The 15,263-nt window shown below is 48.8% G+C and overlaps 1 protein-coding gene across 1 annotated transcript; it reads left to right on the top strand.

Annotated features, from left to right (window-relative positions):
• The first annotated feature begins 3,141 nt into the window (after positions 1-3,141).
• RRAD (RRAD, Ras related glycolysis inhibitor and calcium channel regulator) lies at positions 3,142-14,013 on the top strand. The gene is made up of 5 exons (XM_043985892.1): positions 3,142-3,267; positions 3,957-4,338; positions 8,255-8,328; positions 10,059-10,263; positions 13,070-14,013. Exons 2-5 carry the CDS (start codon positions 3,978-3,980, stop codon positions 13,345-13,347), a joined length of 918 nt encoding a protein of 305 aa, XP_043841827.1. The 5' UTR covers positions 3,142-3,267; positions 3,957-3,977; the 3' UTR covers positions 13,348-14,013.
• Positions 14,014-15,263: the final 1,250 nt, after the last annotated feature.

Here is a 15,263-nt window from a genome sequence, read left to right as displayed (position 1 = left end):
AGTAACTTGCCCAGGGTCACATAGCTGGTAAGTGTCTGAGATCTTCCTGATCTCAGACCCAGCTCTCTATCCACTGTGTCACCTAGATGCCCCACATTCTTTAAGTCACTCTCCAGGTGGCATCCCTGCCCAACTACCCTCTATCCAAAGAGGAAAACCATTGTTTCTCTACATCCCCCCATAAGGGTCCCCTACGTTTACTCCACTCCCATTTTTAAGATGAGACTGAGGCTCCATTCTTTCCCCTCTATCCCAGGAAATCTTGAAAGGTAGACAAGTATCATTTCTTCCCTAACATCTGTGGCCTGTATTTCTTTTTCTCTACTCACTGGGTGACTGCCATAGTTCAGTCACTACCATCTCTACCTGGAAGAGTCTCCTAAGTGCTCTCTCCTCCTCGATTTCATTCCCTTCCCACCCCAGTTCATCTTCTACACAGCTGCCAAAATCATATTCTTTTTTTGTTTGTTTTTGTTTTGTTTTTGTAGGGCAATGAGGGTTAAGTGACTTGCCCAGGGTCACAAAGCTAGTAAGTGTCAAGTATCTGAGGTCAGATTTGAACTCAGGTCCTCCTGAATCCAGGGCCAGTGCTTTATCCACTGCACCACCTAGCTGCCCCCAAGATCATATTCTTAATACAAAGCATAGATTTGAAAATTTACTCAGAAACCTTTGATAGCTCCCCATTTCCTCCAGAACACAATGGAAGTTCCCCTAAACTAACATTTTAGGCCCTCCACAGTCTCAGTTACATCCTAGCCAAGTCCTACTACTAGCTGTTCACCAGGTTCATCTCATTTCCTACCACCATACAGGCCAGTCCCCATCTCTACCCTGAAGGATCCTTACCCTTGTTCATGCCTCAGCTCAGGTACTGCCTCCTCCCCGAAGCCCTCCCTGACCTTCCAGTTATTTATTAGTCTGAGTAGCTAGGTGGCCTAGTAGATAGAACACTGGGCCTGAAGTCTGGAGAGCCTGAGTTCAAATCTCACCTCAGACACTTACTAGCTGTGTGACCTTGGGCAAGTCATTTAACCCCAATTGCCTTAAACATCTGTCACCATCTCCAGTCATCCTGATGCATATCTTGCCAATGGACCCAGATGGCTCTGGAGGAGAGGGTAAAGTTGGTGACCTTGCACAGTCCTCCCTTATTTAAGAACTAATTCATTGCAAGTCATGATATCACCTGGATGTCATGGTCCTCTTCGAGAATGAAGGACAAACAACATTTAGTCCTTTCTTCCTCCTCAAATGCCAAGGATCAAAGATTTGGAGCAGAAATGGATCTTAGAAGCCCAATCCCTTTCATTTTTATAGATGAGGAAAATGAGGAACAAGGAATGAATGGAAGTGGGATTCAAACCCAGAAGCCCAGGTCACTTGATCTACATATGGCAGTCTTTCAACAGACCCCCTTACACCACTATGTATCTTCCCCCTCCTCCATAGAAGTTTTTTGAGGACGGGATTTGAGGACTGTTTGTCTTTGTTATGTCCACAGGGTCCAGTCCAGTTCAGAGGAGTTGCTTAATAAATGTTTCCTGACTTAAATGGGAGATGGCCTCAGAATCAGGAAGACCTGGGTTCAAATCCTGCTTCTGACACACACTTTGTAGTCTTTGTGGTCTTGGGTGAATGCCTTAGCCTCTTAGCATCACAGTCCCTAGTGTTGCCCTAAGCAGATTAAAATGTCATAGGGAGATGTTTAACAAAATAAATAAAAATACAATAAAACATAAATAATGTTCATTTGCAGTTGTCCATTTCGATAAGAAGCCCTCATGAATCAGTCTGTATTTGAGTTTGACTGCACTGCTAGGCAAATCCCTAAGACTATAATTGGAAGAGAAAGTGACCAAGGCTATAACAATGAAATCACAGGTCAAGTCCCTCTCCGAATTTGTTAAATCCCTCCCTAAATCAGCATTGCAGAGCGTCCCACCCCACCCCCAGCCCTAGAGGTTCCTTGAAATTAAACCAAGATTGGGGCAGGTAGATAGTGTAGTGGCTAGAGCACCGACACCTGAAGTCTGGAGGATCTGAGTTCACATCCAACCTCAGAGATTTACTAGCCATGTGACAGTGGGCAAGTCACTTAACCTTGATTGCCTCAAAAAAGGAAAGGAATTGAACCACAGTACGACCTGAAATCTCTTCTAGATTAGACAAATTCAAGCCTCTTATTTTTCAAGGACACTAAAGCCAAGGAAAGGGAAATGTCTTAGCCACAGCCAAATAGTAATGACAGAGGAGGAATTCAAACCCAGAACCCGTGACTGCTCCGCAGAGCTTCTCCCGCCTCTCCACATTAGCCCTGGAAACCTAGTTTTGTGGATGGGACCAGGGCTGTTGTTGGAGTGTCAAGAATCCTGTTTCTGAAAGTGAACTGTATGCCTTCAGTTGTACGCTCCTCTCCGCTTCCCACCCTCTACCTACCTACCCGGTTCTCCAAAATATTAGCTTGCGCCCTTGCCCTTTGTCTCCGATCATTGGAAACCAGCTTCCTTCTACAGGAGGCGAAAGCCAGGCAAGCGTCCAAGGATTGGAAGGGCTCCCTCGGACTTTGAGTCTCATATATACAGGGTGTCCCTCGCGTACCCCAGCTCCCCCTACATGTGTCTAAGCGTCTCGGGTCCTGATCCGTCCAGGGTTGTAGAAGCTAGCTGCCCACCCCATCACCCCCACCCACCTTGGCTCAGCTCCTCAGAATTGGGGAGAGGCCTTAGAAAACATCAAGTTCACACCGCCTCCCCGTTCTTTCCCATTTAACAGATGGGGAAACTGAGGCCCCGGGAGGGGCAGTGACCCAGCTCATTAGTGGCATTGCTGGGATTGGAATCCAGGGGCTTGGATTTGAAATCCGGGGCTCTTCCCTACACAGCGCCCCACTTCCTAGGCTGGGAAGGGTGGCAGGGGGGCGCTTCTCTCCAGGATTTCCCCTCAGGTCAGGGCTAAGTACAGACACGTCAGACCTCCCAGCCCCCGCCAGCTGCCGCCCCTTCCCTCTGGGGGTTGAGTCTGAGCTGGCAGAGCCCGGGGAAGGGGAGACCGAGGAGGGGGAGGGGAAGAAAAGGGGGGCAGGATGGAGGAAGAGGCAGGACAGGGGGCGGGTCTGGACTCGCGCAGCCAGAGCGGGGACATAAATAGGCGGTGCTGGAGCTCTCCGGGAGATCAGCCCGAGCAGAGGCGGAGGAAGCTGGGCGGGGAGAGTCAGCCGGGTCGGAATCCGAATCTGAGTTCGTGTGTTGTCAGTCCCTACGGGAGGTGAGTGTCGCGGAGATCCGGGACTCGCGGGGGAGGGAGGGTAGATTCCTAGAGCCCCTACCTTACCCGCTGGTGCCCGGGTGCCAGGGTCTGGAGCAAGACAGAGACACTCGCTCAGTTTGGTAGCCTGGGATCCTCGAGTAGAGACGCTGAAGTGTCCTAGTAGGGACGGGACGATCCTGAGAGCTAAGGGGGTGTGGACTGAACCCAGACTGGTCCTAGGGAGTGTGCGTATACGTGTGTGTGTGTGTGTGTGTGTGTGTGTGTGTGTGTGTGTGTGTGTGTGTGTGTCGGGGATGGACAGAGCCCCTGGGGTCTGATGGTGGCTATATTGACGGCCCGACCCAGAAGTGGTCGTGTGTGTGTGCGCGCGTGCTTGTGCTTGTGGGGTCGGGTGGGGGTGGGGGAATGGACAGAGCCCCTGGGGTCTGACGGTGGCTATATTGACGGCCCGACCCAGTGTGTGTGTGTGTGTGTGTGTGTGTGTGTGTGTGTGTGTGTGTGTGTGTGTGTGTGTGTGTGTGGCGGGAATGGACAGAACCGGGATGGTCCTCTGGGAGGAGGATAGGAACTGCCCAGGGGCGGCCCCGAGGTCGCGGGCGGTGAATAGGCGCCTCATAGCTCAGCTTGCCCCTCTCCTCTCTTTTCCTCTCCTCTCCTCTCCGTCGGCGGGGTTCCCTCCTGCCCAGTCTGCTACGGGCGGCGGCACGATGACTCTGAATCGCGGGGCTCAGCGGCGCTGCGGGGACCGTCGGCGGGGCAGCACGCCCTTCCTTGCGCAGCAGCACCTGCACCGCCGCAGCATGCCAGTGGACGAGCGAGACCTTCAGGCGGCGCTGCCCTCCGGCCCCTTGAGCCAGCTCACCAACCTGGTGCGGCGCCCCACCGGCAGCCCCAGGGAACCCAACGACTGTTGGGCCTCGGGCTCCTCCGACTCCATCACCTCTTCCGGCAGCGAGTCCGATGGGCACTTGTACAAGGTGATACTTCTGGGCGAGCGCGGAGTGGGCAAAACCAGTCTGGCACGCATCTTTGGCGGCGTCGAGGATGGACCTGAAGCGGAGGCAGCAGGTGAGTAGGGAGCGCAGCTGGGCGGGACCGGGCAAGACTCGGGGCGGGGAGGAACGGGGAGCTGGTGGGAGACTGAACAGAAGAAAGTTAGAGGAGAGTAGGGGAAAGTATGGGGACAGAGGAAATGGAGAGAAAGAACAGAAAAAGAGGATCAAGATTGTAATCTCCCGGAGGGCAGGAACTGGTCTTGGTTTTTGTCTGTTATTCCCAGAGCCTACCGCGGCATCTTACACTTAGAGGGCGCTTAAGTGCCTGTTTAATTTGAATTGAATTAAGATGGGAAGGATCGAGGGCAGGGAAAAGAGGGGTCTTCATGTGGAGGTCGGATGGCCACTTGCTGGAGATCCTGTAGAAGAGATTTTTGATCAGGTAGAGAGAGACTGATAGTTGCCCGAGTCCCTTCCCACTCTTGAGATTGTGAAAAAAGGATGTGTGAGGTGGAGAGAGGAAAACTGTTGGGAGGGAGGCTGGTGAAAAACTTGGATTTGAATTTCAGCCCTACAGTGAATTTACTGAATGACCTTTGACCAGTGACTTCTCTTCTCTGGTCCTGAGTTTCTGTTCTGTATAGGGAAGGGATGGGACTAAAATCTAGACTTGGTTAAGGTCCCTCTTGTGTGGGATATTTTGGAATTCTTAGGAGAGGCGAGATGGAAAAAGATAAAGCCCCAGATTTGTGGAAGGGCTTGTATGAATGCCCAGAATTTGTCCATCCATCTGTTAGGAATGCTGAGGGTGTGGAAGGGGATGGGGAGAGGAGGGAAGCTTCCCTGACCTTCTTGGAGTGACATGAGGAGTTTTGTACCCACCCTATTCCTAGGTTTCCCTCTGCCTGACACAGGCTTTGGGGCTGGGGGTGAAAGGGATGACTGGGTGTTGTTGATGGTCTCATGAACTTTGGAATCTAGGGTCACAGGATTTAGAGCTCATAGAGAATTCTTTGAGAATGAAGGATGACCTCAGAGATCATCCAGCCCAACCCCCTCATTTTACAGATCAGGAAACTGAGGCCCAGGGAGGAAAAGGTGATTTGTCCAAGTTCATAATGATGGTGAGGTCTTCTGACTCCAAAGCCTTTATTCTTTTTTTTTTTAAGTGAGGCAGTTGGGGTTAAGTGACTTGCCCAGGGCTACACAGCTAGTTAAGTGTCTGAGGCTGGATTTGAACTCAGGTACTCCTGACTCCAGGGCCGGTGCTCTATCCACTGTGCCATCTAGCTGCCCCCCAAAGCCTTTATTCTTTGTTTTTTGTTTTTTGTGGGGCAATGGGGGTTAAGTGACTTGCCCAGGGTCACACAGCTAGTAAGTGTCAAGTGTCCGAGGCCGGATTTGAACTCAGGTACTCCTGAATCCAGGGCCAGTGCTTTATCCACTGCACCACCTAGCTGCCCCCAGCCTTTATTCTTAATGAAGGCTTGTTGACTGACTGCCAGATCTTTCCAATGTACCTTTTCAAATCGGTACATGGGTGGCATGCAGGGGGCTGCCTTTCAGTGGCTGAAGTTTAGTAGGCTGAATCTCCTTTTCCCACCATGGGCCTCTTCCCTGAAGGCTACCTTACCGAGCATCAGTCTGAGTTCAAATAGGATTTGGTAGAAGGGGGTTATGGGTATTGAAGGTCCAACCAGCTGAGCCTAGTACAAATCAGTAGCTGTGACTTTCCAGATATTGGGGAGGGGATAGCAGCTTTCAGGGAGTGCAGGGATAATATTCCCTAAGTTTGGAACAGCCTATGCTCTCTACTGGGCAGCTAGGTGGTGCCCTAGCAGATAGAGCACTGGACCTCTGGTCAGGAAGACTCATCTTCCTGAGTTCAAACCCAGCCTCAGACACTTATGACCCTGGGCAAGTCACTTCACCCTGTTGACCTCTGTTTCCTCATCTATAAAATGAACTGGAGAAGGAAATGGCAAACCATTGCAGAATCTCTGCCAAGAAAACCCCAAATCGGGTCACAAAAAGTCAGACATGATTGAACAATAGCAAAATACTCTCTACCACTTGGGCGAGCAGAACTTTTTCTTTATGCTTTATAGGGTTCCTTAGTCTGTAAACTAATCTACCAGGTCAGGCTAGCTCAGGCCATTAGCCAGTTTAGCCTAGAGGACTGAGCCCTCCTAGACTTGGTGTCAAGAAGACCTGAGTTAAGGCACAGCTAGGTGACTCAGTGGATAAAGCACCAGCCCTGAATTCAGAAGGATCTGAGTTCAAATCTGACCTCAGACACTTGACACTTACTAGCTGTGTGACCCCAGGCATGTCACTTAACCCTCATTGCCCTGCAAAAAGAAAAAGGAAACCTGAGTTCGAATCATGCTGTAGATACTTAATAATTTTATGACCCTGAGCAAGGCACTTTATTTCTCTGGGCCTCAGTTTCCTCATGTAGAAATTGAAGAGGTTAGACACAGCCTTCTGGAGTCCCTTTGAGCTCTCCATCTATGATCCTGTGCTTTCCTCTGGGGTTTCAGCAGAGCACAGCAGGAGGAATAATCCTGAGAGCCCAAGGACTTCATAAAACAGAGATGGAAATGGGTTCGCCCATCTTCCAGACCTGTCTGGCTGAGTAGGGATTTGAGGTTAAGAACTCTAATATTAGCCAAATAAACAGGGGTTCCATTGTCCTAGGGAGAAGTGGGGGAGGGGGTTGATACCATGTATCACTCATTATGTATCACTCTGGAACAATAAAAAGCTGCTGGGCTTCTTATGACAGAGAGTGCATTTACGTTATTGGCATGTGACACCATGTATCATCAGTAACAGTAGCAGGGATCGTGGGAATAATAAGGAAGAGTGATGGGGGAGGGGAGGTTAGGGGTCCAAGTGCAATAGAAAACAGATGGATAGATGGGAGGTTAGGGGTCCAGCTATAATAAGAAACAGAGAGATGGGGAGTTGGATGGGGAGTTGAGGAATTCAGCTATAACCGAAAACAGGAATAGATAAGGAGTTTAGAGATCTAGCAATAATGAAAAACAGGGATGGGTGAAGAGGTTAAGGGCACTACTGTAATTGGAAACAAGGGGACAGATAAGGAGATTAGGGAACTCATCCAATCCAACAAGCATTTTTAAGGACCTACTATTTCCTAGGTATTGGGAGTACAGAGACAAAAAGAGAGTGTGTCGGGGCAGCTAGGTGGTGCAGTGGATAAAGCGCCGGCCCTGGATTCAGGAGGACCTGAGTTCAAATCCGGCCTCAGACACTTAACACTTACTAGCTGTGTGACCCTGGGCAAGTCACTCGACCCCAATTGCCTCACCAAAAAGAGAGAGAGAGAGAGAGTGCCTCGCCTCAGAGTGGGCCAGTTTAGAATGACAAATAGAGATGGGGAGGAGGCTAGAAGGCTGGCTATGATCGTGTGTGTATGTGTGTGTGTGTGTGTGTGTGTGTGTGTGTGTGTGTGTGTGTGAGAGAGAGAGAGAGAGAGAGAGAGAGAGAGAGAGAGAGAGAGAGAGAGAGAGAGAGAGAGGGGCAGCTAGGTGGCACAGTGGATAGAGCATTGGCCCTGGATTCAGGAGTACCTGAGTTCAAATCCAGCCTCAGACACTTGACACTAGCTGTGTGACCTTAGGCAAGTCACTTAACCCTCATTGCCCAACCCAAAACAAAACAAAAACAAAACGAGAGAGAGAGAGAGAGAGAGAGAGAGAGAGAGAGAGAGAGAGAGAGAGAGAGAGAGAGAGAGAGAGAGAGAGAGATGGTTACAGGTCTTGCTATAATTGAAAACACAATGAAGGAGAGGAAGAAAGAAGGGAGATTAAGGAACCATTTAGCATAGGAATTGGTGGGAGATGGGAACAGAGGAAGGTCAGGGGTCTTGTGCTGTACCCAGGATGCTTAGCACACACTGCCTTCCCCTCTCACTGTGAGGCCCTAACAATGACCTTGTTCTCTGGGCATCTTTTCCCTAGGGAATACCTATGACCGGTCTATTGTGGTGGATGGAGAAGAGGCTTCCCTTGTGGTGTTTGACATCTGGGAGCAGGTAAGACTCCAAGAGTGGGAGTCCAGGGGTAGGTAATAAGAAAGAGATTGTTTTGGACCTTCTTGGCTGCCAGTGGAATGATGCTTATGGCCATCCAGGCGTAAATGAGATGTCTCTGGGTGTGTTCATAATGTCCCTGAGACCTGGACTTAGGACCATAGGTTTTAGAACTGGAAGGACCTTCAAGTTCATCCAGTCCCCACTCCCTCATCTTATGGATGAGGACATTGATGCCCAGAAAGAAATGTCACAGAGCTGGGTAAAGCTGGGATTTGAATGTAGGTCTTCTAACTTCAAGCCAAGTATTTTTTCCATTTAAACCATGCCAATTTATAGACCCCTAATGTCCATTTCCCCTTCTTTCTCTTCTCATGCTTCCCCCACCCCCAGGCATTTGAATCTAAGAGATGGGGGAAGGTTTATTTTCAAAGCTGAAACATTTCCAGGTTAGGGTCAGGGAGTAAGTAGTTTGCTGGTGTGAGCTAGTTCCCCTTTGGGAGGCCCAAGATTCTCTACTTCCACTTTATCCAAAAGCAATTCCCCAGCAGGACTTTCTAAGGAGCGTGGAGGGGCCACTACCTTCCTTGATTTAGAACTCAACCCCTACCTGCCTTTTCTTCTTGTCCCACTTTTCTCAGCCCACTTCCTGAAATGAATGATATTGACTATGCGTTTGGAAGGTGGCAAGAGAGGATCAAAATGATTAGGCATCCTCATGCCACTGAACAATCGATCCACTTACTCTCTTTGAAACTGTTTCCTTATCTGTAGAATAAGGGGGTTCTAACTTCTACCTTGTGTAACTTATATGGATTTATCATTTAGTGCTTTGAAACCACAGAACATTTTTTTTTTTAGTGAGGCAATTGGGGTTAAGTGACTTGCCCAGGGTCACACAGCTAGTAAGTGTCAAGTGCCTGAGGCTGGATTTGAACTCAGGTACTCCTGAATCCAGGGCCAGTGCTTTATCCACTGCACCACCTAGCTGCCCCAAAACCACAGAACATTTTTATACATACAACTTCAAAGTGCAAGAGCTCTGGATTTAGAATCAGGAGCCCTGGGTTCAAATCCCAGCTTTGACACTTGGCTGCATCAGCCTAGGCAAGTCTCTTTCCCTCTTTAAACTTAAGGTTTTTTCACATGTAAAGTAGAGATAATTCTGCATTCACTACCTACCTCAGGGTTATTGTAAGGAGAACACTTTGTAAAGCTAGAAATGAGAGAGTCATAGTTCCTAACCAGGACCCTGGGACAGCTAGAGCAAGTAGAATTATCCCCATTTTATAGATGAGGAAACTAAAGATCAGAGAGAGAAAGTGATTCACCTGTGGTCACACAGCAAGGTGACAGAGCCAGAATTAGAACAAAGACTCCTAAATTCTCCTGGACTATCTGGTCTCTAAATACTTAAGGATAAGTGGGTCTTACCCACATTGCTTTCACAAACAGAGACTTTAAAAGTGTTTGTTGTATTTATCCCTTATAGCTTGTGACATTTTGTGTTCCAACATTCTGCATTCTAAAGTCCCTTCCAGCTCTAACATTCTATGATTGGATGAGATAAGCCTGATATTTGAAAAGAAAAACAGAACTGGCTGCTCATCCTCCTCCCCAGGCAGCCTGGGAGAAATTCCATGTCTACTAGAAGCTAAGGAAGGAGCAGCCAGGTCAAGGGCAGGCGGGGAGTTCATTCTGTGACCCAAAGGGTTTATTTTCTCCCCTATTAGGATGAGAGTCAGTGGCTGTCCAATCATTGCATGAAGATGGGTGATGCCTATGTAATTGTGTACTCGGTCACTGACAAAGTCAGTTTTGAGAAGGCCTCAGAGCTGCGCATTCAGCTGCGGCGAGCGCGCCAATCAGAGGATATCCCCATCATCCTTGTGGGCAACAAGAGTGACCTGGTCCGATCCAGAGAAGTTTCCGTGGATGGTAAGTCTGCTACCCTGGGAGGAGAGGCCCAAGGTTGGAATTCAAACCCTAGCAACTGTATGGTTAAAAGACAGTGACCCCCCACCCCCACCCCATTCCTCCCCCCACCTCCAGGGACCCGCCAAGTTTCTAAATATAAGACAGAAAAATGCTGGCTGAAGTCAGGCTGCCTCTCTCGGCACGTCCGTTCAGAACAGGGCTCTGTGGGAGGTTGAGGGCTTGGTGGGGATGGGGAGAACCCAGAGCAAGGCTTAGGGTTCTCTAAGCAAGAGAGCCAGAGCAAAGCAGAAGGTGGTCTAGTCTTCTAATCCACATGAGACAGTTCCCTCTGAGAGGTCATGGGGTTGTAGAGCTAGATGAGACCAACTCCCTTTTACAGATGAGGAAACAGGCCCAGGGAACTTAAGTGACTTGCACAAAGGTATGCAGGTAGTAAGCATCAGAGGTGAGATTTGAATCCAAGTCCTCTGACATTAGAGACCAGTATTCATTCTCTGAACTTGGGGGTAAAAAGTCATATAGGGGCAGCTAGGTGGTACAGTGGATAAAGCACTGGCCTTGACTCCTTGACTTCAGGAGGACCTGAGTTCAAATCCAGCCTCAGACACTTGACACTTACTAGCTGTGTGACCCTGGACAAGTCACTTAACCCTCATTGCCCCACCAAAAAAAAAAAAGTCATATAACACAGGCTCAGGTGCTCTCAAGGAGTTCACACACAGTCTATCAGGGAGAAAGGCATGTATACAAACATCTATAAAACACAGGAGACTAAAAGAAGAACCATCCTCCTCCCCTCCCTTTCTCACACTAGCTCTGGAAGGTGCTTAATGCCCAGATGGTTATTTCCAATTTATCATCTCCATTTTTAAGGTTACTCAGAGAAGGGAAGTCATTTTACTTATCCAAGGTTATGCACGTAGGAAATGGCAGCATTGCTGAGACTTGAACCCAAGTCTTCCAAGTGTCCATTCTCGTGCTCTTTCTACTATGCTGTGAGATAAATGAGAGAGACAGAGACAGAGAGATAAACAGAGACAGATGGGCAGAGAGTGCCAGAGAGACGGAGAAATAGAAAGTCAGAAAGATAGACACAGAGAGGCAAACAGAGAGAGGGAGAGACAGAGGTAGGAGGGGAAATGGAGGGAAAGAGGTACTATTCTGACTATGCAGGGTCAAGTGAGCAAAAGTATGGAGACAGAAGAGGGCCAAAGAACAGGGAGCAGGGAGCAGTTCAGTCTGGCTGGAACACAGTCCTTAAAGGAGAGGAGCTTGTTCATTATAAAGTAGGGGAGTCACTGAAGACATTTAAGTATTTATTTGAAACTCAAAGCAGAATCTGTCCATCTCATAGCCACCCCACTCCCCCAAAAGAGAGTGAGACATCATCCCCTTGGGAACTTTGGGCAAGAGGTGCTGCTTCTCTGGGGTCAGCCAGGACTTAGGCTGTCCGTGACAGGGAGCATCTGGGGCATTAAACTTCCAGTAGGGTAGAGTTTCTTCCGGCTGAGAGGTGAGAAGAAACTTCTGACCCCTGTCATCACCCTGGGGGAAGGAAGACCAGTTTGTCTTAATTCTCTTGGCCTCACAGCCTAGGATTCCCCATGGAAGTGCCCCATACCTCCTCCTAGTCCCAGGATATTCCCTCAGTTCATTCCCTTACCATTCACCTCCATGTGATAACTACATGTGGAATAGAACTATTACCGGGCTTGGACACAACTGGTTTTGAATCCTTATCCTGACTCTTAACTGGCTGTGTCATTTTGTAAATAATCCTGTCTCCTTCATAGGGAGAATTTGAGGTTTTCATAATAGTGAGTGATTCTGAAAATTGTAAGATTATACAAGTATACAAAGATTCATTTTTATTTGGGTCACTCAATCAAATAAACATTTATTAAGCATCTACCATGTACCAGGCAATAGGCCAAGTTCTGGGGATACAAAAAAAGGCAAAAGACAGTCCCTGCTCTCAAGGAGTTTACAATCTAACCTGTTTGGGGGAAGCTGAGGGGAAGCTGAGGGGAAATGTAAGTAATCCCAGCCCCATGGTCTCTTGGGAAGTCACCATTCACCTTGTTTCTCATGAAAATTCCAAAGTTCTGCCTGCTCACTTGGTCTAAACAAGGCCCAAAAGATAGAAAACAGGATGTCAGAGCTGGAGAACGTAGACTATTAAAACGAAGAACAAAATGTTATCACAATGAGGTTGTCCAGTCTCTCTCAGCCTTAGTGTCCTCATCTGTAAGATGAAGAGTTGGGACTGAATGGTCACTAACTCTACTGGTCACCAAGATCCCTTCTCTCTACATCTAGTTGCTTTTCTAAGTTTCCTTCCTGCTTTAACATTCTACAGGAAGCCTTTTCCAATACCTCTTAATTCTAGTGCCTTCCTTTGGTTAGTTATTTCCTTTTTCTTCTGTACATAGCTTGTGGTGCATGTTTGCTTGTCTCCCCCATTAGACATTGACCACCTTGAGATCAGGGATGAGCCTTTCTCTTTCTTTATCCCTTAAAGCACTTAGCACAGTGTCTGGTACATAGTAGGTACTTAATAAATGCTTATTAACAGACTGATTCTATACCTTGGAGATCTATTTGAATCCTTACATTTATAGATAAGGAAACTGAGGTAAAGGGAAAAGGAACTGCTCAAAGTCACACAAACCAGCTAGTGAGAGGGATGATGGAGTAAGCTTCAGTAAGAAGACCCCTCATCCCTTCATCCCCTTCTCCCCTGTTCCTATCCTTTCCTCTGCTCCCACCTCCTTCATTGATTCTCAATTTCCTCTTGGATCCACAGAGGGCCGGGCCTGCGCCGTTGTGTTCGACTGCAAGTTCATTGAGACATCGGCTGCCCTTCACCACAACGTCCAGGACTTGTTTGAGGGCATCGTCCGGCAGATCCGACTCCGGAAGGACAGCAAAGAAGACAATGCCCGGCGGATGGCCAACACCAAGAGGCGAGAGAGCATTGGCAAGAAGGCAAAGCGTTTTCTGGGTCGAATTGTGGCCAAGAACAACAAAAAGATGGCTTTCAAGGCCAAATCCAAATCCTGCCACGACCTCTCTGTGCTCTAGGCAGAACTACTATGGGGGCAGGGGGAAAGGGGAACACCCCAAGGGGTGGCATAGAGGTATTCTTGATAGGCACAGGGCCCTTATCCATGGTATGGTGGAATGAGTGCTAGATTTGAAATCCTAGGACCTGCGTTCAAATCCTAGGACTCTGCCACTAACTGTGATCTTGGACAAGTCACTGCTCCAATTTGGAACTCAGCTTCTTCATCTACAAAATGAGGGAATTGGACAACTCAAAAATCCCTGACAGCTTGAAATCCATGTTGCCTTAAGATTCAGCCATGATTCTGGGAAGCCAGGCTAGAGTGGCTGCCATGGGAAACAGGAGGCGAAAGCAGCTGGAACTCTAGCCCTTGCCCCTAGGGGCTTCTTCCGGGCCAAGGGGCCTGCCCTTCTGGCCTAGCTGGGGCTCTGTGTGCTACAGATGGACATGGATGGCTCATCGGACATGATTGCACTGCCCCAAATCACCCCTGGAGAGAGGCCCCAGGACCTGGGTACGCAGGCCCGTACTTGTTTCAGACCCCTGTGGGGACAGTCCAAACCACATCCCGGTGGGAGAAAAATCAATGGGGAGGGAGGGGGGAGACTTAGTTGACTATTTTATGCAGTAAGTTAATATTGCACTTCCATTTAGGTTGTTTGGTGATTTTGTTATTTGTTTACATGCAGACTTTTATAATAAAGGATTATTTCCTGTTAGCGTTTATTCCCAGACAGATTATTTTCTGCAGGACCCTTGCTCCTCTGGTCTGTATTTGGCCTGCTAGGCCGCTCTAGCAGCAGGAAGAGCAAAGGATGAGTGTCCAGACACAAGAGATCCTACCTGATAACTCATCCCAGCTGTGCTGACTTTGGGCCTCAGTTTCCCCTGTCCCATGGAATGAGATAGTTGGACTAGAGTCTTAAAACCCTGTCTAGCTCTTACCATTTTATGCTCAAGGGTCTCCTCCAACTCTTGACATTCACTCATCCTTGGTGTGTCCCTCCATCTTTCCTCATTTGTAAAAGAGGGTGAAATCATCTCTGCCTCCCTCACAGGGCTGAGAACAAGGTATTTTAATATTCTACATTCTAAGACCCTTCCCTGATAGTTGGGGTCCTAAAGTTCCTTCGAGGTCAACCCGTCCGTGTTCCAAGGTTTCTTCTGGTTCTGACGTTCGGCGTTGTAGGGTCTATAGCTCACAGTCTTCGGCATTTTGGGGGGGTGGATTTTTAGCTCTATTCTCACATGTACCGGGATCAGGTCAGCATGTAAGGCTCCCTCTCTTCATTAAAGCACGGCTCTTATGGGTTGGCCTGTATGGGCCCTGCCCCATGGGAAAGCATTCAGCCACCAGGATGTTTGCACTCCCTGAGAATAGACAGCTAGAGAAATGTCAGTCTAACCCAGCTTTGGGAAGTGGCATATGGGGAGGTTGTCGAGAGAGGCCGAGCTCGCTTCCTGGACTCCCCCAGAGCCAGAGCTGGAAGAGGGCCTCTAGAGATTCATCCTACTACAGGAATCTTACCTGGGCCATGGCCCCACCTTCTTTTCTGCCTGGCCGACTTCAGGGGCTGGTTGGCTTCCTTCTCTTTACAGAAAATAGAAATCTTCCAGGGTCCTGTGGGAGGGGGGACCTCCCTCTGGCTGCACCCCCCTCCCCTCTCCCCATGGCCACTTTCTTTTCTTTCCATCTACCAGTTCTGAGGCTGGCTTCCCCTGGGCCATGCCAGCTTCCCATGCTCCAATGCCATTCTCCCCCATCCCTTACCTGAGGCACGGAAATTGCTGGACACAGCTCCAGACTTGAATCCCACGGGACCCTCCTTCAGGTTACTGATCACAGCTGTCTCTCTTAAGGGGTACAGCCTCTGACTCCCTTCAGTGGGTCTTGTCACCCATCTAAACCCTCAACCCTTGCTTCCACCTAAGG

Source organism: Dromiciops gliroides, chromosome 2, assembly GCF_019393635.1.
Source record: "Dromiciops gliroides isolate mDroGli1 chromosome 2, mDroGli1.pri, whole genome shotgun sequence".
In the NCBI taxonomy this organism is placed as follows: Eukaryota; Metazoa; Chordata; class Mammalia; order Microbiotheria; family Microbiotheriidae; genus Dromiciops; species Dromiciops gliroides.
This window is presented reverse-complemented; position numbering and strand designations above follow the sequence as displayed.